Source organism: Amblyomma mixtum, chromosome 3 (genome assembly GCF_055824585.1).
Source record: "Amblyomma mixtum isolate Tamu chromosome 3, ASM5582458v1, whole genome shotgun sequence".
Taxonomy (NCBI): domain Eukaryota; kingdom Metazoa; phylum Arthropoda; class Arachnida; order Ixodida; family Ixodidae; genus Amblyomma; species Amblyomma mixtum.
Genome location: NC_143014.1, coordinates 14,464,383 through 14,486,495, shown reverse-complemented (window position 1 = coordinate 14,486,495; position 22,113 = coordinate 14,464,383). Strand labels below are relative to the sequence as shown.

Below are 22,113 nucleotides of genomic sequence, written 5' to 3'. Positions count from 1 at the left end.
CGAAGGCTGAGCTTGCACAGTTTAGCAAACGATTGATGTATTTGCCTCAAAGCGTGTAAAAGCTGCAAGTGGGCTAGCACATACATGCAACCGTGCGCGCAGCGCGTCTCAACACGTCCCACTGCGTACGCATAGGAAGCATCCGACCGTTTACATTATTGTGGTTGTACTTCATGCGAGTACACGCTACGAAGCAGAACAGAGTCGACGTCTGGTTGGTCTTGCGATGATGCAATACAATCAGCGGTGTTGCAGTGGAAATAAATTAGTGTTAGAAGCGAATTAACACAGCGACTGCCGTGAAGCAACAAGCAGGGGGAGAAATTTGGAACCGGAGGTAGCTGTAGCAGACGACTTTTCCATGAGCCTCTGCGCTGACTCTGGAAACGCACCTCACCCATTGAAAGGGGACAATCTATCCCCCTCCACAAGCCTGAAATTTTGCATAGGAAAACTTTGCTTATTTTCCGAAGAAAAAAAAATCTCCAAGCAGTACACAGTTCAAGTGGTTTGCCCTCCCCCCCCCCCTTACACACACACACACACACACTGATGTACTACCCTACTGCCCTTTGCCCCAGAATGAATCTAAATTTTCGTGTAAATGTTGAGGTGTTCAGAGGCAATTCTTGAATTCAAGCGAAGCCATATAGATATGTGCACATAGACTTGCTGTGGTGACTATGTGTTTAGGTGCTTGGCAGTTGAGCCCGAAAATGCATGTTTGGTTTCTTGTGTGCCCTTTTGATAGTTTAATGTTAGCTGCCTGTGAACCAGGCAGATGCGGTATTATGAGAAAATGTATTATTTTATTTGCCTATGTTTCCTGCCCACTCAGTTGTGCTAATGCTTGTTCTATGCATGGGCTCATGCCGCTGTTGAGCAACTCTCTTTTTAAAAATATTAGCATCTCTTGTTGTTGTCTGCCTTGTGTGACTGTTGTGAAATCATACTCAACGAAACTGGCAATGCTGAACTGTAAGGCGGCTTGTCGCACTTTCACTCTTGGTCCTACCTTTTTAACACTTTCCCATATAAAATTTAAAGGAGTGTAGATACCAAATTTTGGTTGCCTATGTTTTCTTGTTTGTAATGGTGCGTTAGACATTACTATACATGGAACACCATGAGGTATCTGGCTACAGCTGCTAAATAATAATCAAATTTCATCTCTCACCTGATTCGGCTTCTGTTACAAAAGCAGTGTGATGGCTACGATGTCAGGTCAGTATAGGTCACATGAGGCATGAAGACAGCTGCAATATAATCGCTGCTGCTTCACTCATTGCGATTCTGCTGCTGTGGTGGCTCAGTTATGGTTCTCGACTGTTGACTTGAAAAGCGGGGGTTAAGTCCCAGCCACTATGATCACATTTCAGTGGAGTTGAAATGCTAGAGTCTCATGTGTTGCGCGATGTCAGTACACTTTCGAGAACCCCAGGTGTGGGTGAAATTATCCGGAGCCCTCCACTTTGGGATCCCTCATAGCCGGAGTCGCTTTAGGACGCCACAACTCCCATGAACCATGCACCAAACCCATTGCCATTCCAGCTATTGCGGCAAGCTGTCTTTAGCATCACAGTGAATTAAAATTATGAAGCAGTGATTATGTTGCACTTTTTATTTGTGTCTCACGTGACTTATACTGACCTTTCACGTTGTAGCCATTACTTGACTGTTGAAGCTGAAACAGGTGAGATACGAAATTCGATTATAAATTATTTAGTGATTGTAGGTCAGTGTCACATGGTGGTCCATGTATACTATCTCTTATGGATCATTATAAAGAAAAAAACATAAACCTGTGATGAAAATATTAAAATGTGAAGGGAATCGGAATGATGTTCATGCGGAATGATACCAACTCGGGGTATACATGAACAGGTTGCAGTCATTCACTTCAATACTGATGTTTTTTTCTTCTGTTGCTGATGTAGCCTTTCCAATGTTTTTTGTAGCAACCTGAAGATGAGGTGCATGACAACGCCTCTACAAGTCATCCCAACTTGGATGATGAGCCTTCAACCCTGCATCTTGATGACAGCATTTCTGATGCACAACTGCCAAGGCTTGATGAGGACACCAATGGGCTTGACAACCATGTGCTAGAGGACCCCGATGAAGACTTGTCGGAATTTATCAGAGTGAACTCCGAGTCGAGACTTCCACACAGAACACTACCCACCTGCTGGCGATGCTGCGTGTATTAACATTATTAACATTTGTTGTTGCTGCTGGCCTTCCTTGGACACAAGTGGACAGCTTGTTGAAGCTGTTGAATGCATTTCTTGGCCAGAACGTCTTCCCATTGACAAAATATGGCTTTAGGAAGTTATGGGATTTGCACAAATCAAGGATGGTGGAAGTCCATACATACTGCCCAACGTGTGAGTGCCTGACATCAAGCTGCGGCCTAGATTTCCAACACTGCACTAATTGTGCAGCCACAATGACTGTGGCACAGCTGGTGAAAAAAAGGAAGCTTTTTCATAACTGTCGACCTCAAGCATCAGCTGCAGTGTCTCTTAAAGAAGTTTGGGGATATAGTTGGCGCAAACCTCCAGAAACTCACAGCTGAAACTCATCAGGGAGCTTATAAGGATATCACAGATGGCCAACTGTACAGAAAGGTCCGCCTTGAAAGGAACATGAATTGGAGTGACCTGACTGTTACCGCTAACAGCGATGGATCGCCAGTATTTAAGTCAAGCAAAGGGTCAGTCTGGCCAATTCAAGTAGCGCTTAATGAGCTCCCTCTTCCCTATCGTTGGAAGAACATCCTGATCGGCGTCATTTGGTTTGCCAAAGGTCACCCACCTACTCGCCTCTACTTGAAGACATTTGTTGAGAAATTCCACACTATGGGCAGCTTCACGTGGTCATTTGCCAGCAAAGTTGTGCAGTCAACAGTGAATGTGTTGTGCTTTTGTGTTGACTCGCCAGCTCGCGCTTCACTGCTGAATGCTAAGCAATACAACGGATACTATGGCTGTTCTTGGTGCCTTCAAAAAGAAACGCTTGTTGATGGTAAGAATTGTTTCAGTCATATTACAAGCTTTGCCTCTTCTGCTTTCTGCACACTGTACAGCTCTAAGAACATAATTTTGTTGCTTAAATGCATTCACATGCAACAAGCAACATACTCGTATCCCATGTGGTTGGTATCAACTGTTACCAGGTATAAAAATACTGGTTCATATCAGTTTGAACAAGGTTGTGTTCTAATACAAAAAGAACTTGGTGTTGCAGCAACTTGGTGATGGAGAGCCATGATGATGACGTGACAATCTGTGCTTCCCCATAAAAGCAGTGAAAGAAATTTCACTTGGGAAGGATTATCACCCATATGGGGGAGAGAGAGACTCGAAGATGGTATGGCAGAGAAAAGGATGGCAAAGTTGCTTGATTGTGACAGCTGTAACTCTGCTGCTTAGTCTTTTAAAGAAATTTTTCTATTCACATATTCCAGAGATGGAGCCTGACAAGTGCCAGGGTATAGCAGTTTTCGACCATAGGGATCACAGGTCTTCTAAAACTCCTCATAAGTATTCTGAAACAAAAGGCTGTTGTGGGGTGCTTAGTTTACTCTCTAGCAGGCATAATGACAAAGGACGGTCATTTTGCGCGTTGGTGAGCAGTCACATTTAGCTTTGTGTTTACTGTGAGAAATATGTGCAGATATGCACAGGGAACTTATTTCTAGCTATGAGGAGATTGGGTGCTGTTAATTATGTGAGCAAATGTCTGTGCTGTCTGTTTAAACTTGTGATAAGTTTATTGTCTGGTGATCCAAGACGTACGAGGTGTGAAGACTGGAATCACAGTTGTCACCTGTGGTGCACATGTATGGATTCAGAATGGAAAAAATTGTCACTTGGAAGTTCTATCTTACACAAGCACTCTTGTAAACTTTTGTACCTCTTCCTGCAGAAGCTATGCACATTGAAGGTCAGGAAGATTGACTGTGCAGGTCAGATTCCATAGTGATCCTAATAATCCAGAGCTTTTCATTAGCATCTCCCATAGCCTAGGTCTACCTCTTGGAAGTTGGGTTCTGAAGTGAAAAATAGGGCATGCAAGCTCCACATGTTGACTTATTGCCCATTTACATATTCTGAGTGTAACATGAAAAGCCTAATTTTGTAAAATGGGCTTGTGCATTGATTAAAGGTAGATGTGGTACCATTGCATGTAGTTTAAGTTATTGTAGCATTTCATAACCGTCACTTACATGTGCATTCGTACTCCCCTGTCTGTTCTTTAGCATGTATTTCTTTGTTTATTATGCATAGTACTATGAGAAATTTATCTGTCATTTCTTTTTTCAGGCACCCTGAAATATATCATGGAGGGGCGAGATATGGTCGAGCGATGCCATGACACTGTGTACAGTACAATGAAACTTGCAGCCAGGTGAGACCGTCCTGTGGATGGTATGAAGGGCTTGTCAGCCGTCGCAACCCTCAGCACATTGGACCTGTCGTGGGGCTTTCCACCGGACTACATGCACTGCATACTGGAAGGTGTCACATCGCAGCAAATGGAACTTTGGCTGTGTTCACCAGGAAGTGCCTGGCACATTGAGAATCATGTGAGGGAGTTGAATGACCGCCTGTTGAAAGTTCGGCCACCAATTTCACCAGATTGCCAAGACTGGTAACTGAGCGCTCGTTTTGGAAAGCTACAGAGTGGAGATATTGGCTTCTTTACTACAGTGCACCTTGTCTCTTCGATATGCTCCCGCAGAGATATTTGACGCATTTCTGCCTTCTTGCACAGAGTTTACTCTTACAAGCAAGTGTTGAAGAGACAGATATTTTTTGTGCCGAAAGGCTTCTTGTGCAGTTTGTTGAGCAGATGCCAATTCTCTATGGTGAACACACCCTGACATTCAATGTGCACCAACTTGTGCACCTTGCAAAATCTGTGCGCATGACTGGGCCACTGTGGGCAACCTCTACCTTCCCATTTGAAGGAGGGAATGGTGACATTCCCAAGCTGGTTTCTGCAGCGAAAGGTGTTCCACATCAAATAGCAGAGCGCTTCATCATGCGAGAGGTGCAGAAGTCCCTGAAGCGTCTGGTACTACTGCCACCCTACCTGAACAAGCAGCAAAAGCTGATCTCGGGGAAGCAAGGCAATAAGCTCCAGTTAGGAGTATTAGGTTCGCCATTGCAGCCTGGCAGTCTTGAATGCCATGTTCTGGATTTGATCAGCCAGACCATTGGTGCTGTGCCCAGTATGAGTGAATACCTCAGAGCACGTATTAAAGGGTTCACTGTACATAGTTCCAATTACAACAGGACCGAGAAAACGTGCTCTGAATATATTCTAACAGATGATGGCAAGTTCTTGCGAGTGATCAAAATCTTTTTAGTGGAAAACAGTATCTTCTTACTCTGCCAAGAACTAATTACCGAGGAAAGCTTTATGCCTTTCATGTTCACTGCTGAACGCCCTCCGACCGATGTTGGGTTGTGCCTAATTTGTGAGCAGAAAGTTATTTCACCTTGTGTGCTTGTGGCACAGAGCGACCAGTCACATATTGTGAAGGTGCCCAATCTCTATGAAAGTGATTAGGAACAGATGCCAGGGACAAATTTAAATTGGCTTATAGCCAATCCCTGCGACGCTGCGTATGACCAGAAGTTTTCTATGTTGTCCGTCTAGAGCCCAATTATGCATGCTGAAGGACACTGTTCCCACACTGTTTTTTTTTGCACAGTCCATTTTATTTGTTTGTAGTCTTATGTTTTAAAGCATTGGGTCGATGCTTCTTTGAAAGGGGAGAAATTCTCTTAACCTTTGTAGTGTTTGTTTATTCTTCAGTGTTGCCGGTGCGCCGCTTTATTGCTTTGGCTGTGATGCAAGACGCGACCAGATTTATCTCGATTGATCGCATCCAGGCGGAGCCGCTTCTATGTTATTCCAGAATGTTCTAGTAACGTTGCATGCTTTATCTCGAAAGTTCGCTATCAGCTTTAAATTCAGCATGGCCAAGAGCGGCAGGCATTCTGTCCGACCGCAGAGTTCGCCTGTTGCTACGCCGCCGCGGAGTCATTCAGTTCTTTGCTTGTACAAGTCGGCACAAAAAGAGTTTCGGTTAGAAGCGATTTTCGCTGTCTTCTTGCTCTCTGTACTGCAGTCACCACTCTGTGACAATATTTGCCTCAGTTGTATGGAAGGTGTGCACCTTTTGCTGCATATGTCATTTGAAGTTTATTTCCTTGTGCTGTTCTCGATTATTGTGAAACATCTCTGCATCTCTGTGTTGCACTGCTATAGGTCATTGTATATAGAAGAAGCATTCTGTCTAATGTCCAGTCTGTAGTCCTGTTTGTAATTACTAAAGTTGAATGTGGCTTGTAATCGCATTTTTCATATGCCATATTTGGCCTAAGGTTCAAATGTACGTGTTTTGGTTTGTTATGTGAGACTGTTAGTTTGTTATGTGAGGTTTGTTAAAATAGCGCTTCATTTGTAGTGTAAATAAAGAATTATGATGTTTGATATATAATTTTCACACATGTTTATGAAAACATGTTAGGAGGTTACCTTAATTATCATTCTACTCAACATTGTTTCACAGAGCCGATTAGATCTAAAAGGGCGACCTTCTGCTGCATACGTTCTGCTTGAAATGGTATGTTGAGGCATTTGCATCAGCACATAACATCCAGTGAAGCAAAGTTAAGGCATGCTTAAGCAGGAAACACTTCTGCCCTTCGCTTTACCTGAAAAATGGTTGGTATAGTTCTATACTGCACTTTGTGATCAGTGCGACGCGCGTTAGACAAGAAGTCCAGATTAGGATGGATGCACTCTGCCAATATTTGTCTTTGCTGTGTATGCCCCCAAACTAAAGTAAACTAAATTAGGTACTGCAGTGTAGTTGTATACGTTTACAACAGCACACTAACTTCCTGTGTGTGTCAGCCAGAATGTGGTTGATTGGTGTCCAAACCTTAATGCCTATTCAAAGTGTTTTTCGTGCCAAAATTAACCAATCCACTCTTAAGTGCAATTGACGACCAAAACAGTGTGCACACCACAACCCATGCAGTCTGGTGTATGCACTACAACACACTAACACTGCACGCTGTGGGTACCAAAATACACCAATCAAGTGTGGTGTGCATGCTACGACCCACCAACGCTTTCTGGTGTGCACGCTACAACACGCCAACCCGTTGTGGTGTGCCCGCTGCAGCACACCAACCCAGTCTGGTGTGCACACTGCAACACACCAGCCCAGTCTGGCGTGCACGCTGCAACACACCAACCCAGTCTGGTGTGCACACTACAACACACCAACCCATTCTGGTGTGCACACTACGACACACCAAACCGGGCTGGTGTGCACACTAAGACACACCAAACCGGGCTGGTGTGCACGTTACAACACACCAAAACGATCTGGTGTGCACACTACAACACACCAGCCCGGTCTGGTGTTAACATCAGAACACACTACAGAAGCTGGTGTTCACACTAGGAAACACCAGAACACACCAAGCCATCCTGGTGTATTTTTCAACTGGGTGTCTGCCATACAGATATTGGTGGAACTTCTTGACACCGGAAACGACAGCCAGAGCTTCTCGGTCTGTCTGAGAGTAGTTCCTTTCGGTCGAGCTCAAAGTACGGGAACCGAATGCAATTGGAGATTCTTGTCCGGTAGAGTCTTCGTGACTAAGGACAAATCCTATCCCGTAGGCAGACGCGTCGCAGTCAAGCGTGAGCGGCTTGTGCACATCGTAGTGGACTAAGACATCGGATGTCTGTATAAGTTCCTTGGCGTGCTTGAAAGCGTCGGCTTCTTCTTTGTGCCATCTCCACGTCTGATCCTTTGCTAGCAGACGGTATAGAGGCTCGAGGGCGTGAGCTGCACCGTGCAAGAATCTGTTGTAGAAGTTTAGCAGTCCGAGAAAAGACTGAAGTTGCTGCTTGTTCCTTGGACTGGGAGCTTCTTTAAGGGCTTCGACCTTTTCTTCGGTCGGATGAATACCGGCAGCGTCAATGCGGTATCCAAGGAAGGTTACTTCCGGCATGCCGAAGGTGCATTTCTCTCGGCTCAGACGAATGTTGTCGTCACTTATGCGTTTCAGCACATCTCGCAGGTGTTTGCTGTGCTCGTAGGCATCTTGACCTCCCACTATAATATCGTCCAGGTACACGTGGACCCCAGGTAGTCCCGAGAGGAGCTCTTCCATGTAGCGCTGAAATATGGCTACGGCGGACGACACTCCGAACGGCAGGCGAGTAACTTTGAACAGTCCCCGGTGCGTATTGACTGTTAGCAGATCGGCTGTGTCACTGTCCACGGCAAGCTGCTGATAGGCTTGATTGAAGTCTAGTTGTGAGAATACAGTGCACCCCGCAAGGTTTGAAAAAAGAGTATCGATGGTTGGAAGAGGATATGTTTCCATCTTGATTGCTTGGTTAATGGTGCTTTTGTAATCACCACACAGCCTGATCTTGCCGTTCTTCTTAACGACGCAGACTACCGGTGTCGCCCATCTGGAGGATCGCACGGGCTGGTAGACGCCTTCCTGTACAAGAACGTCGATGGCTTCGTCTACCTTGGGCAGTAGAGCCACCGGAACTTGACGTGCTTTCCTGAAGATGGGAGCGATTTCAGCCTTGAGCTCGATACGAACGGATGGTCCCTTGCTCTTCCCTAGTCCTTCAGCGAAGACTTCTGGGTATTCAGAGACGGCGTTCAGCAAGGTTAGCGGAACTTCGATTTGAGATGCGTGGTTTATTCCGCAGAGCGATATTCCCAACGCAGAAAACCAGTCTCTCCCCAACAGGCTGGTGCCATTTCCTCGGACAACGAGAAGTTGAAGTCGAGTGCTCTTAGTTCTGTATGAGACGGCAACTTCCAATGATCCCAGAATCTCCAAGCTTTCCCTTGTATAGGAGCGCAGCTGTAGAGAGGATGGCCTTAAGTCTTGCCTTGACAGCCGAAGTTTCTCCATGGTCCTCTCGCTGATGATGGTGCAGGCGGCCCCGGAGTCAACCTCCATGGTTAGAGGCCTACTGTTTATCAGGACGTCCACGCAGACTGCCGGAGAAGTGATGGTGTTGGCACCACTCGTAGACTTGCGGTCTTGAATTTCCCGATGAAAGCTGACCGATGCCGTAGAGTTTACGTCTTGAGCTGGATCAGCTGATTGCAAAATTTGATGGTTGCGTCCACGAGAGTACTTGTTTTTGCGAGAAAACTCCTTTCGGTGTTGACCAGGCTTGGAAGTTTTTTCTTTTGCTGCTTTCTTCCTGCAGGCCTTCTCCAGGTGACCTTTGTTGCCGCAGTAGCGACAGATGGCGGAATGATAGGAGCAAGTACGAGCGTCATGCTCGCCGGTGCAACGCCAACATTGATGACTCGGAGGATGGTTGGCGGGCTTGACGTCCGGGCGCTTGGGGTTCTGTTGCAATTGATGCGTTTCTGAGGGGACCCTTGAGCGGCGAACCTCTTCTGTCTTGGCTGCTGCTTCTTCCGCAGCACGTGCCAGTAGAATGGCCTTCGACAGCTTGAGGTCCGGTTCAGCCAGGAGACGTCTTTGGATAGGCTCTTCACGCAGGCCACAGACTAGGCGGTCGCAAAGAAGTCGATCCAGCCAATCCCCGAACTCGCAGTGGCGAGCTAACAGTCGAAGAGCGGCGAGATATTCCGGCACCGATTCACCAGGTTGCTGGTCTCGCTTGTTGAAGCGGAATCGTTCCATGGTGACGGAGGGTTTCCCGATGAAGTGGGTGTCGAGCAAGGAAACGATTTCTGAGAATGGAACCTCCGAAGGTGCCTTGGGTGCGCAGAGCGAGCGCAGCAGAGTATACGCGTCGACGCCGCATACGCTGCAGAGGAAAGCCCGTTTCTTCTCATCGGACTGGATGTCGTGGGCTTGAAAGTAGAACTCGAGGCGTTCTAAGTAGACTGGCCAGGAGGAAGGCTCGGCGGGCGAGAATTCTCCGATCGTGGCCGAAGGCAGAAGCGCTGCCATGTCGACGGATGTGCAGGGCTGGAGCGGATCCAGGAGCTTTGCCTGAGGCGGTCAGTATTGACTGCAATTGCGCGCTGGGGATCACGGCGATCCCATCCTCGTCGCCAGTGATGTGTTCTCCAGTCGGAGTCTGAGGCAAAACTGTTTATTCAGAGAAAGCGTACAAGCGAGGCAGACAGTCGGGATAGAGAGAGAGAGTGCAGAGTTCAGTGTCCGCGTGTAGCTTCGTACATGCATATGGTACGTGCCAGGACCGAAGAGCCGCGGAGACGCGGGGATGAGGTGTTGAGCGAAATACGATGCTCAGGCCAGACAGAAAGTACTATACGGGAAGCGGCGCTTGGAGCGGCAGTAGTGTGATACACAATTGGAGCGGCAGCACCACGATGCACAACAGTCAACAAGCTTATTGATGGACTCAGTGTTCATACCGCTCCGGGTTATGACTGCGTTAACCCAAAGTTCTTAAAAAGCACTGCAGCTTATTCGCCCATTATATTAACCAAACCTAAGCAATCACTTGACCAGTCATCGCTGCCTACTGAGTGGAAGATCGTAAACGTGGTTACAGTCTAAAAATCCGGCAGCAAAGCATCACCTAGTAATTTTCGTCCCTTATCCCTTACCAGTACATGCCCCAAAATGCTCAAACATATAATATTCACCAACTAAGCTTGTTAACTTCCTTTAATTGAAGTCCTTTTTTACGTCAGTGCAACATGGTTTTCGAAAACCTTACTCTTGCGAAACACAGTAAATATCGTTTACACATGCATTGCATTGTATTCCACACCTATCATCACTAGCTGACTGTATATTTCAAGATTTTTCAAAGGCTTTCGACAGTATATGTCAAACTTTTGCCTCACAAACTAAAACAACTGAATCTTGACCGTAACTTATTGAAATGGATTGAATGTCTACTTAATGGCTTAAAATTTGTTTTTGCTAACGGTTATAACACCAATTTTACAGAGGTGTCTTGCAGAGTTCCACAAGGTTCAGTTCATGGACCCCTACTGTATTTAATTAACATTAATGATCCCCCCTCTCTTGTGGATTCTCATATTCACCTATCCGCTGATGTTTGCGTCATTTTCAGAAAAATAGCCAACACTAGAACATTACATTACTTCAGTCAGACCTCAACACAATATAGGGAAACTGGTGCAAAGAATGGTTAGTGCACCTAAATAATAACAAATGCAGAGCCATGCGTGTATCTAGAAAAACTTCCGTCCCACCTCACTACTACATCGATAACATTTCGTTGAAATCAGCCTCATCATATAAGTGCATCGGCGTCCACATTACTTATTATCTTAACTGGTCTCGTCATACCGAGAACATAATTGAAAATGCTAATCGCATGCTTTGCTACTTACGTCGCAACTTCTTTAACGTTCCTTCCAATTTGAAACTATTGCTTTATCAAACACTAATACGATAAAAACTCGAGCATGCAGCACGTGTATGGCACCCTGCTCATGACAACTTCATTAATAATCTTGAGCTGGTGCAAAATAACTCTGTGCGTTTAATCCTTGTTAACTACAACCGCACAGCGAGTATAACTACTATGAAGTCTAATATCTGCCTCCCATAACTGACATCGCGTAGAAAATTGTTTCGTATCACCCTGTTCCACAAGCTGTACCATCATCCCGCTCTTCGTGATCACCTCATCCCCCATACAATTTCTGTATCCCGCCGCATTGATCATGATCACAAAGTCGGAAGTATGTCATGCAACAGAAAATGCTGCTCGCAGTCATTCCTGCCGCGAACCTCATGCGACTGGAACCACCTTCCCGCAGAAGTTGCCGGCACTGAAAATTATGAGCAGTTCCGCGTAGCACTAGCTGACATTGTATATTCAGGCGCTGTTTAATATTCATGTAATCAACTGTATTTTTCTCTCAGTTTTCGTATATTTACCATTCCCCCTGTGTAATGCAACTGCCCTTGAGGGGTAACATAAATAAATAAATGAACAGAGTAATATGCAAGCCTCTTATACAACATTCACTAATATTTCTTTCTGTAATAACGATTTGTAGACAGCCTAAAGACTCATATTTCACTGACGTGAAGGTTCATTTTTCAGTCACAGTTCCATACTGTAGAGCGCAGGATAGCGCTTGTGCTGCATCGTTCTTCTGTGTGTGTCATTGTAGGCGCTATTGTTTGCTTTCTCAAGTACTATGCACCATCTACCCCAAACTGATGTTCTTCTAAATCTTCTTTGATATTAGCAGTTGCAAATTCAAGCCTTCTGCAGGATTTGAAGGAGGCCCAAGGATCCGAGGACTAATTTTATGCACATGTAAATGTAAACAGCTAATCTATCTGTACTATTGTAACTTGCATTCTCTTTTTTGCTTTATCCCAAGCAACCACCGATATCCTTCGGACGGCCGACAGAGGTCTGTTTCGGATGTTCTGTACGTCCGCTGAACATCCGCAAACAGCCGGTAGACGTCCGTCGGCCGTCCGAAAGGTGGCCAAAGGTATACGGTTCGCCCGACGACGGACATCCAGTTCAGTACGTCCATTGGCGGATCTTTCTCGAATATTCGCATATATGGTGCATGCGTGCTTTATTCACTCCGCGCGATGAAATAAAACCAAAAACAATTTGATGCATAGCACGCATATTTTATTGTGGTTGATAATACATCAGCAGAGCAATGGGTTATATTCGGAAAATTTCTTAAATGTGACTCTTGAAATGTGGCAAGCTTGGGACACACATCCGTAATCTTCCCACCCACAGGATTTCTGAAATAAAAAAGAACGCGGCAAACATCAGTCATGTGAAACAAATGGCACAATGCAGCAGCCCAAGTTAAAAACATTGGAACCAATTAATAGAAGTGCTGCAGGTATAACAGACAATGCACTTTAACAAACACCTCAATAAGTATAAGACAATAACAGCTCTCACTTTTCCACACCACATTTGACAATGTATCTGTTCTTTATGTATTCTCATGGGCCTTAGGGCACTAACCTGCGCAGCAGTGTACGCGACTGCGCACAGAAAGCCGCAAAGCTTCCGTTGCGAGCCACTGCGAACTACACGTGCTTCCTATGGTCTGCCTTTCGCGCGTTGTCACTCTTTATACAGGCACAGTGAAACTAGCGATGCCTTAAAAATTAACAAGATGCGAAAATACTCCGTCCCGCAACTTTGAAGAGGAGTGGGAATTAGCCGCGCGAGTTGAAGGCTCCCGCAGCTGTGTGATGTAGGCTCCCGAAAGTGTGAGAACAGCACACACTTGTGGAAGCCCATCTCCTCGCGCTTACTGCTCTTACTGTCCTGTGAACGAATGTTATATGAGCATGCTGCATTGTCCTAGAAGCAAGTTCCAAGAAGTGTACTGGATACATACCTTCGTAGGCAATCACATGTGCACTAAGCCTTCTTTAAACCAAGGTCGACGCAGTACGGGATTCCGGTGTTCCAGAAGACCTTCAGGCGCTCCTCGTATCTTTCGAATTGCTTAAGTTACATACTACTTTCGTCCACAGACCGAACAAAGCCACACATTATAATAACAGAGCTATAAAGCTCTGCGCGACAACACTACGCGACAAATCAACAACAGCGCTACGGAGCCGTACTGATGGATTGGATTCGACTGACCACGAACTGACGTCTATGATGATGGTGATAGCAGAATGCACGGGATTTTGATTCTTACGAATGGTTTCAATGGCAAGTTTAGCTGTCTCACAACTCCACTAATTTGGAGAAGTTTTACAAATATAAAACTAGTCATTGAGTTCTTGCAAAATTCTGCAACACCTCCTTCTCCTCTTAGATAAATTTAGCTCGTTGGCGGCTCTTGCACTGCAGGTAGGAGTGGAATCGCACCAATTTACAAACATCTTCGCGTCAAACTCTCCAACTGATGCAAATAAAACAGTATACATACACGAAAGACGCGAATTTTCTGTGAAATAAAAAACGTCCATACTCATGGCCTGGGAAAATACTCGGCCTTACATCCTTCGGACGTACACCTCGTCTCTCATGCGGATATACAAAAGTGGACACTGTCCGTACGTCCGGCGGATGTACGAATACGGATATCCGAAATCGGATTGTGTTCGTACGTCCGATGGACGTCCGATCTCGGCAAAGGACGTTCGGATCTAGCTCGTACGTCCGACGGATATCTGTGGTTGCTTGGGATGTGCTGTTTTTATATTTCGTGCCATAGTGCTGAATGTCGTAATTTTTGTATGTATTATAGTGTAAATTGATACTGTATGTCTGCTGTCAAAGTGTTTTCTTTTTCTTTACTGTAATGCGCGATTGTAATGTTTATCTCATATTGTTTGGTGTACTTTCCATGTTCTTTTAAAGTACCAACTTGTTTTTCCTAAGTTCAAAACTGTCATCTAATGGTCCCCTGGGCCTTGTCAAGCTGTGTGCACAGCTTTTAGCCCAGGGTGACCAGCCAGATTTTTCTGGTAAATAAAGTGCATTGATTTATTAATTCATTGATATGCAACTTACAAATGATTGGAAATGAGGGGAACATGTGCACAGGGTGGAAAGCGCGTGGTCTGCCAGGAAACACTGAGGTGGCCCCGAGAAAAGGGCCTTTAGTAAGGACGACATCCGTTTTGTGCCTCTTCACTAAGCAGCGACGACACTGCGTGCGCAGTCCTCGTTTTGCCCGAGCTGTCGAAGCAATCCTTGTTAAAAAAAAAAAAAAACACGAGGGAACAAAGTCGTGCTGTGTATGCAGATGCGATCGCCTCGTGGTTCCATTCACGGCGAACAATCATCCGGCAAGCCCGGCTTTTTCGACGGATTCGGGAAACGACTGAAAAGAACAAAAGTAAGGAGCGAAGAAAGGTGCACTGCTTACAGGTTAGAACACAAAAAAACAAAGCTACGCGCTGCACTCGGTTAACCCATTCAACGAGGCGTGGCGTGAGCTTTAAATCCGATTTCGACAAGGCGTGAGAAGTCGCTAAAGAGGCAAAGGCACACTGCACTGGGTGAATGATATAGCTAGACTAAGCGCAAGTCATAACTTCTCTAAAGCCACACTGCACTCGTTTAACCCTGCAACGAGGCCTAGCGCGGGTTCTGATGTCTGGCGCCGATTTCGACAAAGAGAGGGAACACGGCCGCGAGATTGGATGCCCGCAATCTTCCAGGAAGCAATGAAGCGGCCCTGAAAAGGGCCGTTTGGAGCAGCTCTTCAACGTCAACCTACAGCGGCGTGGCGGCGAGCAGTAGGCCCAGCGTCCGCGGCGAACAATGACATCGGCTTCCGAGAAGCATATCCAGGGAACGATGCTGCAAAAAAAAAATTTCGTTACAAGCACCGAAATTTGGTGAGCCCTCAATGCACGAGAAAACTTGCGACAATGTAGTTCAGTCCTTACCTCGGGGTTGAGAATTCGCACGCCCGACAAGCGCAGCTGTCAAACGGCGGTACTCAAAGCGCGCCTGATGCGGATTAAGGATAGTTGCCGGGCCAGTTGGTACATGATCACACCGTAAAACAGCGCGCTTACACGGGACTCGTCCGCGCATACGAAGCTTGTCAAACGAGCAATAGCTTTGGGCGCCTTGAACAATTCCCTCAAAAGATCGTGCCATCACCGACAGCAAGCCAGCATGGAATCTCAGCTGAAACGTCTACGCGAAGCGGGTTTCCCGGATGCCCTCATTTCAGGGATCGGCTTCAAGCTCCTGAAGGATCTCCGCCTATCTAGCCTCCCGATGAGGCCACGCAAAGAAAGAGAGAAGATGGCTGTTATGCCGTATCTGCACGGGATCAGCCACTCGTTGAAGAAGATAGTAGGGCGTGCTGGAGTGAACTTGGTCCTAACCGCACCCAGAAAGCTCAATATGCTTTGCAGAATGGTGAATGAAGATGCCCCAAAACCAGCGCGGTGCAGTAAGAAACATGAAAAAATGTTCACCACCTGTGACACAGAGGTAATCTACGAGATACCGCTGTCATGCGGCGCATCTTATGTGGGCCAAAGTGGACGCTGCATAAACGACCGTCTGCGAGAGCACGCCATTAACATCCGCACGGGATACGGCAGCACGCTGGCAAAACACGTATCTGCCTGTCATTGCACACCTAACCTTGGACGAAGCCAGATTTTGAGGCGGTACAATCATCAGCACAAACGTGAACTATATGAAGCATTCATCATAGACAGGAAAGGCGCGTCATGCGTTAGCACTCCATCGATGGCACTGACAAGAAAAGAGATTAAATATCTTGAATAACCTTTGACGACATGATGCGACAGGAGGATATCTCCTCGCCTTCCTTTGGTTGTTTCTTGTTTTCCTTTCCGGTATTTATTGCGAGCAATGCAATAAACCATGCAGTTGTAAGTTCAGCGCTGTGTGTGTGCGTGTCTTCTTTCTTCGTCCCGTGTAAGCGCGCTGTTTTACGGTCTGATGCGGATCCTTGTAGTGCCGCGGCAAAAACTTTAAATACGAGCACGACACTAGCCACGTGCTCCTGGCGAAACGGCGAAAGCCGCAAGCAAAAACTGCACAGAAATTTCAGCTGGCTGTCGCCGACGAGCGCACCACGCACGAACGCCATAGCAGCACACGCCTCGAAACGAGCGCGCCGAGGATCACGAAACGAATGCCCGCTCAACACGCACGCGCGGCGGGTGCATCTAGCGATTCCCCAGGCGCTCTAGGGAGAGGTCGAGAAAGGCGCGCTGACGCCACGTCCGGTTGAGAACGAGGGCGAAGTCAAAAAACGTCACGGAGTAGCGCATCCCATCGACCAATCAGCGTTTCCAGCCTACCTACCCGCAAACGCTTCTATAGTCGGATACAACTTAAGTCTGCAGTGAAGCTCCGCCCACATTCAGCCTTCGCGCACAGAATTCCTCCACGACAAAAAAGTAGTCTGCTGCTTAAACGCTTCTTGTTACGTAAACAAGAAGCTTATCACAAGAAAAATATTATGAGCTCTAGAATTTTGATACATGGATTGTTTGATATAGACAAACATTAAAAAGCTGATTTCGTTTACAGTTGCGATTGGCGAGCGGAGTAATACAAGATGCCGCGGACCGCGGCCCAGTGTTAGCAACTGCTGTTTTTTTAAGTTGTATCCTACTTTAGTACCATACCTTTTGGAGACGTTGGCTGACTTCCAGGTGACTTCACTTTCGGGCGCTCGATGCGCCATCCAGCCCCCTAGTAACGTTGGTGGAGATCAACGGGTGGAGATCAGTTATAGTGTCTTCGACTGGTCGTTTCAGATCGCTCTAGAGCGCTCTGAGATGCAGCCGCACGTTCGGCTGGTCGAAATCAAGCGCTCTGACTACATTCGGCTGGTTTTTTCAGAGCGCCCGCCTCCAGCTCAGAGCGCTCTGAGGCGCTCCGAGAAAAAAGTCGGAGCGGCCCCGAGATGTGTTCACGTGACAGAGCCACTTCCGCCGTTTCGCGGAGGCGGATGCGAAGCCAGGGTAGCCAGGGCACATCACGACCGGTCTGGCGAGGCATTTTTACGCATCCGTAGAAGCAAGTTTTGGCGCTTTAAACGTCCCTGCTGTGTGGCTCTGTGAGGGGAAATGTCGAAAAGCCGTCTGTGTTACTGTCACATCTGGGGGCTGCCGCGGCATATCCAGAGTGGTAAAACGGGACACTAATTTTTTTTTCGACGCGAGCCGGAGACGAAGAACTGCTGCTGGGGCAGCGATACAGGTTCAGCGGCGACGGCGGCGTGGGCGAAGCAGACTGTGTGATTGCTGTCGTTGACACCAGCGGCAGCGCCACTGCGGTGTGGCGATTCCGGAAGTTAGGTCCTTTCCCTCCTTCTTGCGCTTTCGCTCTGAAAACTTGCTGACCACTCGGCTTGACCGGTCTCGCTGTGCGCTCGGAGCTAGAGCCTGTACTAGAGCGGCTCTCACGTTGCCAAATCCGAACCGGATCGTGGGAGCGACCAGTCGAAGACACCAATTTCATAGATAGGTGGCGCAAGCTGCCGCCCGATACAAAGGGTAAAACCAATAGTAAGAAACTCTATGGTAAAACCATCATCCGTCCAGCCAATAACTGTAACAGGCCGTTCTCTGCGAAGAAAGAACAGCGTTAAAGTTTAACTATGAAGGGTTTTTTGATTTTCGATACCTTAAACGATATTGTTTTTAAGCAAATGGACGGAGATCTTTTGAAGCATATGACAGAAGCTTCTGCACGCAACGGCCTAATCGCTGAGGGAGCGTCTGAGCAGGTACGCGTCCGCGGTACATCGCCGAGTTGTCAGCGGGCACTTCAAGTGGCGTGCATCGTTAACTAAACCAGTCCGTTTTCTGACACGGAACAACTGTTGCATGAACAGCTGATGTGAAAGTTGATTTGTATGTAACATATCTTTACCACGTAGCACAAGTTTACGTAGAAGTTTCCTTAGCTTCACAAAGCTATGGAAAAGGCGGCGAAACGGCGCGTAAAAGCAGTATTATTCTTTCCTCTGCCCTTCTTTCTTTAGAGGCGCCCGTGTTAGTATTAAAATGGTGTGTTACCTTCAACAAGGAGCCTATCAGGGGTCAAGATTTGTCTGTTTTTCCCAGGGCGCACATCCATCGGAAAGGATCACCAATGACGTGCTTGTGCAGTTGTTTTCCCCTCTGGTGGCATCCCACCGGGTGATGAAAGAGCGAATGCAAAATGCCTACAGCTGTATATACTGCAAGGACCAAACGTTATGCGTGTTTACTGAGGTGAGTGAAGCATGCTGCGTTTTCAGCTCGGGGCTTGCCACTGCTTTGCTCTGCTTGGGCAATTTTTTGGGGTTCTTTTACGCCCTCAAAAAACGTAGTGCATGTTGTGTATTTGCATCATATAGATCACTGCAGCGTCTGTAATGGTTGCATGTTAGCTCATGTTCAGTATGTGCGTTCTTGGGTGCTGGTCATTTTGTGAAGTTCTGCTCGCAAAGTGCACGAAATTAGGCGGTGCGGTGTACTGTGGGTGAGTGGCCATCTTGTAGTACTCTGTACCAGACAGTCGCGGCCGCCGCTGCGAAAGGAAGCGTGCGTCTTTAGCGGTGACCATGGTTTATTGCGCTGTTGTGGCGTGGTCGAGCCGCTCTCAAAGAAGCTCAAGAGGAATAAAAGAAATTTTCCAAGGTCCCAAAGGTGTGCAGTCGAGAATGTGAAAAAAACGAAGGAGCTGTGCAAACGAAGGCATCGAGCGCATCAACAGGCGCGGAATAGACGAGAACCCGGATAAATGCTGGGTTTGTTCACAGCACCTCTTTCCAGGTACGTGATTCTGCATATGCAAACTATTGAAAGAAAGTTTCTGTTGTAATGTTGTGGTACCTAGCTAGCCTTTTGGTTTTGGCAATGTTTACGGAAGCATGGCACATTTAGCGATCAGGGCTAACAGTGCTCCATGCCACTGCTTTTGCCTCAATTTTTAGAGAAAATATGGTTGGCCTCTGGTATCGTGCACATACTGCGTTTCAATGAACGCTGGTGCTTTTTTACTGCCTTGTTGCAGGTTGACCCTCAGACCTCTTCGATGACTGCGACCCCAATTGGGCCCCATCATAGCGTTTGGTTATGAGACCATTTTGGCAAACAGTGAACGATATAACCAGCAAAAATTCACGCGCACAACACCGATCACTTGCTCCTGCTAATGACAAACCGCCGTCTCGTTCATTTGTCATGATGCCGTGGAGGTAGCATTGCTACAGGTGTCTTTCATCAGAGGGGCTACAGATGCTTCCAGAGGCGCTGGCAGCCCAGCACATGAGCCTGATGCAGCAGCTATCAGTGGAATTTCCATGGATATGGAAAGCCCTCCACATGCGAACGAAGCTTAGCCGGACAAAAGACCTGAACCAGGAATTGGTACATAAAGCTGTTTATGTGGACCAGCCTGACAAGCCTGCTTTTTTCTTGCTATTTAATGATATTTTGTTTTTGGATGATTCTGTGGCAGCCTTCTATTTTTATTTAGCGTTCATATTATCACTTGAAAAAGCTGCACATGCCACATGGTCAAAAATGTGTGGTTGTAGGTCAGGGTTGAGAGGACACAGTGGTAGCGCCAAAAAACAGGGACGAGGGTAGATGAAGAAGACGACACAGGCCACATGTACCAGCGAATGCTGATTCGGCCCAAGCGACAAGTTCACGAACGGGCAAGATGCGGGGCACTGCCCTGTGTTCACCAGCTTACGCACCACCTTAAAAAGGTGGCCATGAAAGGCAATATCAGGGTAGTGTTTACTGCACCCAACAAGCTCGGGAAACTTTGCAGAGTTGTCAGTGATGACTGAAACGGGAAACTGCCCCTCCCCATCAAGCATGGGAAGCTGTTTATGGCCTGCAGGACCAATGTGGTCTATCGGATACCACTATCTTGCGGAAAATGCTACATCAGCCAAACTGGCCATTGTATCAACGTTCGCCTCATGGAACACAAGAATCTGGAAGCTGCGATATCAGGCCCTGGACACTTGGCGGCACACTGCAAACGGTGTAAGCATGATGAAAAAACTTGTACCCCTTTGTTTAAGCAGACTCGTGTGATATCTGTAAATGCAGACCAAAAGGAGCGGGAGGTTTTGGAAGCCTTTCTTATTCACATTGAAAGGCAATCGTGTGTAAGCAAGCCGAATGTTTATCTGTGTACTGAAGATTTGAAGTTCCTTTATCAGGAAGTGCCGTCACGCATGCGATTCGATTGTTGATTTTTTGCTCCTGTTTGTCACCTATAAATTCGTTGTTGTTCTCGAGAATAAAGTCAGTTGATGTCTAGCGCCTGTGTTGTCTTCATCTACCCTGTCGTCCCTGTTTTTTAGTGCTACCACTACGTCCTCTCAATCCAAACACCAACTAGCCCAGCTTTCTGCTTTAAATGTAGGTCAGGAAACTTACTTTTCTGTACTTTCTCCTCTTCTTGTAGGTACTATCTGCCAGACAGATATGACAACAGATGTCGCCAAACTAGAAGAAAAACTCTCAGCCTGCCAACAACATCTGGATGAATGCCAGGGGGAGAGAGAGAGAAATAACTTTATTGACCATGGGATTTGGGACACATAGGTCCCTGGGTCCCCGCATGACTCCACTGCATTATACGTTCGTCAGTTCATGGAGTTCCATGATGTGGGCGGCCTGGTCAGTGGTGATCTTCTGCCTGGCCAGGTTCATCGAGTGCGGTAGGGTCTCCCCAAATGAGCTCTGTGCCCCTCGGGGCAGGGTCCACAGGGCATTAGAGGAGAACGTGGGTAAGAGTAGCGTAGGGGTGGGTGCACTGGGTACAGGAGGGGTTGTATGCTCCTGGGTGGAGGCAGGAGAGCAAATAGGAGGAGAGAAGGGTCTGGAGGCGGCGAATTCATATTTGGTGGTAATTGTCAAGAGATTGGTGGGGTGGAGCGTATAGCTGTGCCTGGGTCAGCTCACTGATAAAGTGCATGCGTTCCCGGGAAGAGCCCGACTCCAACTCTGCCATCGCCTGGTTGATGAGACCTCGGGCGGGAGTCATTGGCGGCTTCGTTGCTACAGTTCACAGAATGCACAGGCACCCAGATCAGCTCCGCGTGGCGAGGCAGGTTTATAGGGAGCTAGCTGATGATGCGGAAAGCAGTCTCATGGACTCCCCTTCGTGCAAAATTTAAAAGTGCAGTTTTTGAGTCTGTAAGGACGCACTGGGCATTAGTGTGTGTAAGGGCAAGCTTGATTGCAGGGTGGATGTGGCAGGAAGGTAAAGAGTGGCAGTGGGTTGGAGTGTGTGGTCCATGACTGCAATTGCCGCGTCTTTGCCCGTGCAGGCTGCGTTCACCCATACGGCATCAGCTTCCGAACCATAGTATTTGTGGAGAGCTTTTGCACGAGCTATGCGACGGGCCAAGTAATAGTTGGTGTGGGTGTTTCGAGGGAGGGGTTTTACCAGGAGCTGTGTGTGTATGGGGCAGGGGACTGGCAGTAGTGTGGGGTCGGCTTTTGGTATGCGAATTTGGAGGTTGTCAAGTATGTGACGTCCTGTGAAAGATTGAGCTAGGTGAGTGTATTGTGCTTTTCTGTGGGTATCAGTGAATTCGTGTGTAGTGTCGTGGAGGTCAAGCTGGAG

At 47.1% G+C, this 22,113-nt stretch overlaps 1 protein-coding gene and 1 pseudogene across 7 annotated transcripts in view; both read left to right on the top strand.

Annotated features, from left to right (window-relative positions):
- The first annotated feature begins 1,116 nt into the window (after positions 1-1,116).
- LOC149349290 (uncharacterized) lies at positions 1,117-16,394 on the top strand (annotated as a pseudogene). Its single transcript, XR_016289320.1, has 3 exons — positions 1,117-1,131; positions 1,959-3,027; positions 4,329-16,394. The product of XR_016289320.1 is annotated as an uncharacterized LOC149349290 (transcript).
- Positions 16,395-18,045: 1,651 nt separating this feature from the next.
- HPS1 (Hermansky-Pudlak syndrome 1 protein) overlaps positions 18,046-22,113 on the top strand; it is a 67,213-nt gene continuing 63,145 nt past the window's right edge. For 2 of the 6 annotated variants that reach the window (XM_089578216.1, XM_089578215.1), the window contains exons 1-2: positions 18,046-18,256; positions 18,597-18,746. In XM_089578216.1, the coding sequence (XP_089434342.1) occupies positions 18,128-18,256; positions 18,597-18,746 (279 nt within the window). In that variant the 5' untranslated portion in view covers positions 18,046-18,127. The other 4 variants (XR_016290005.1, XM_089578214.1, XM_089578217.1 and 1 more) reach the window with 3 other exon arrangements.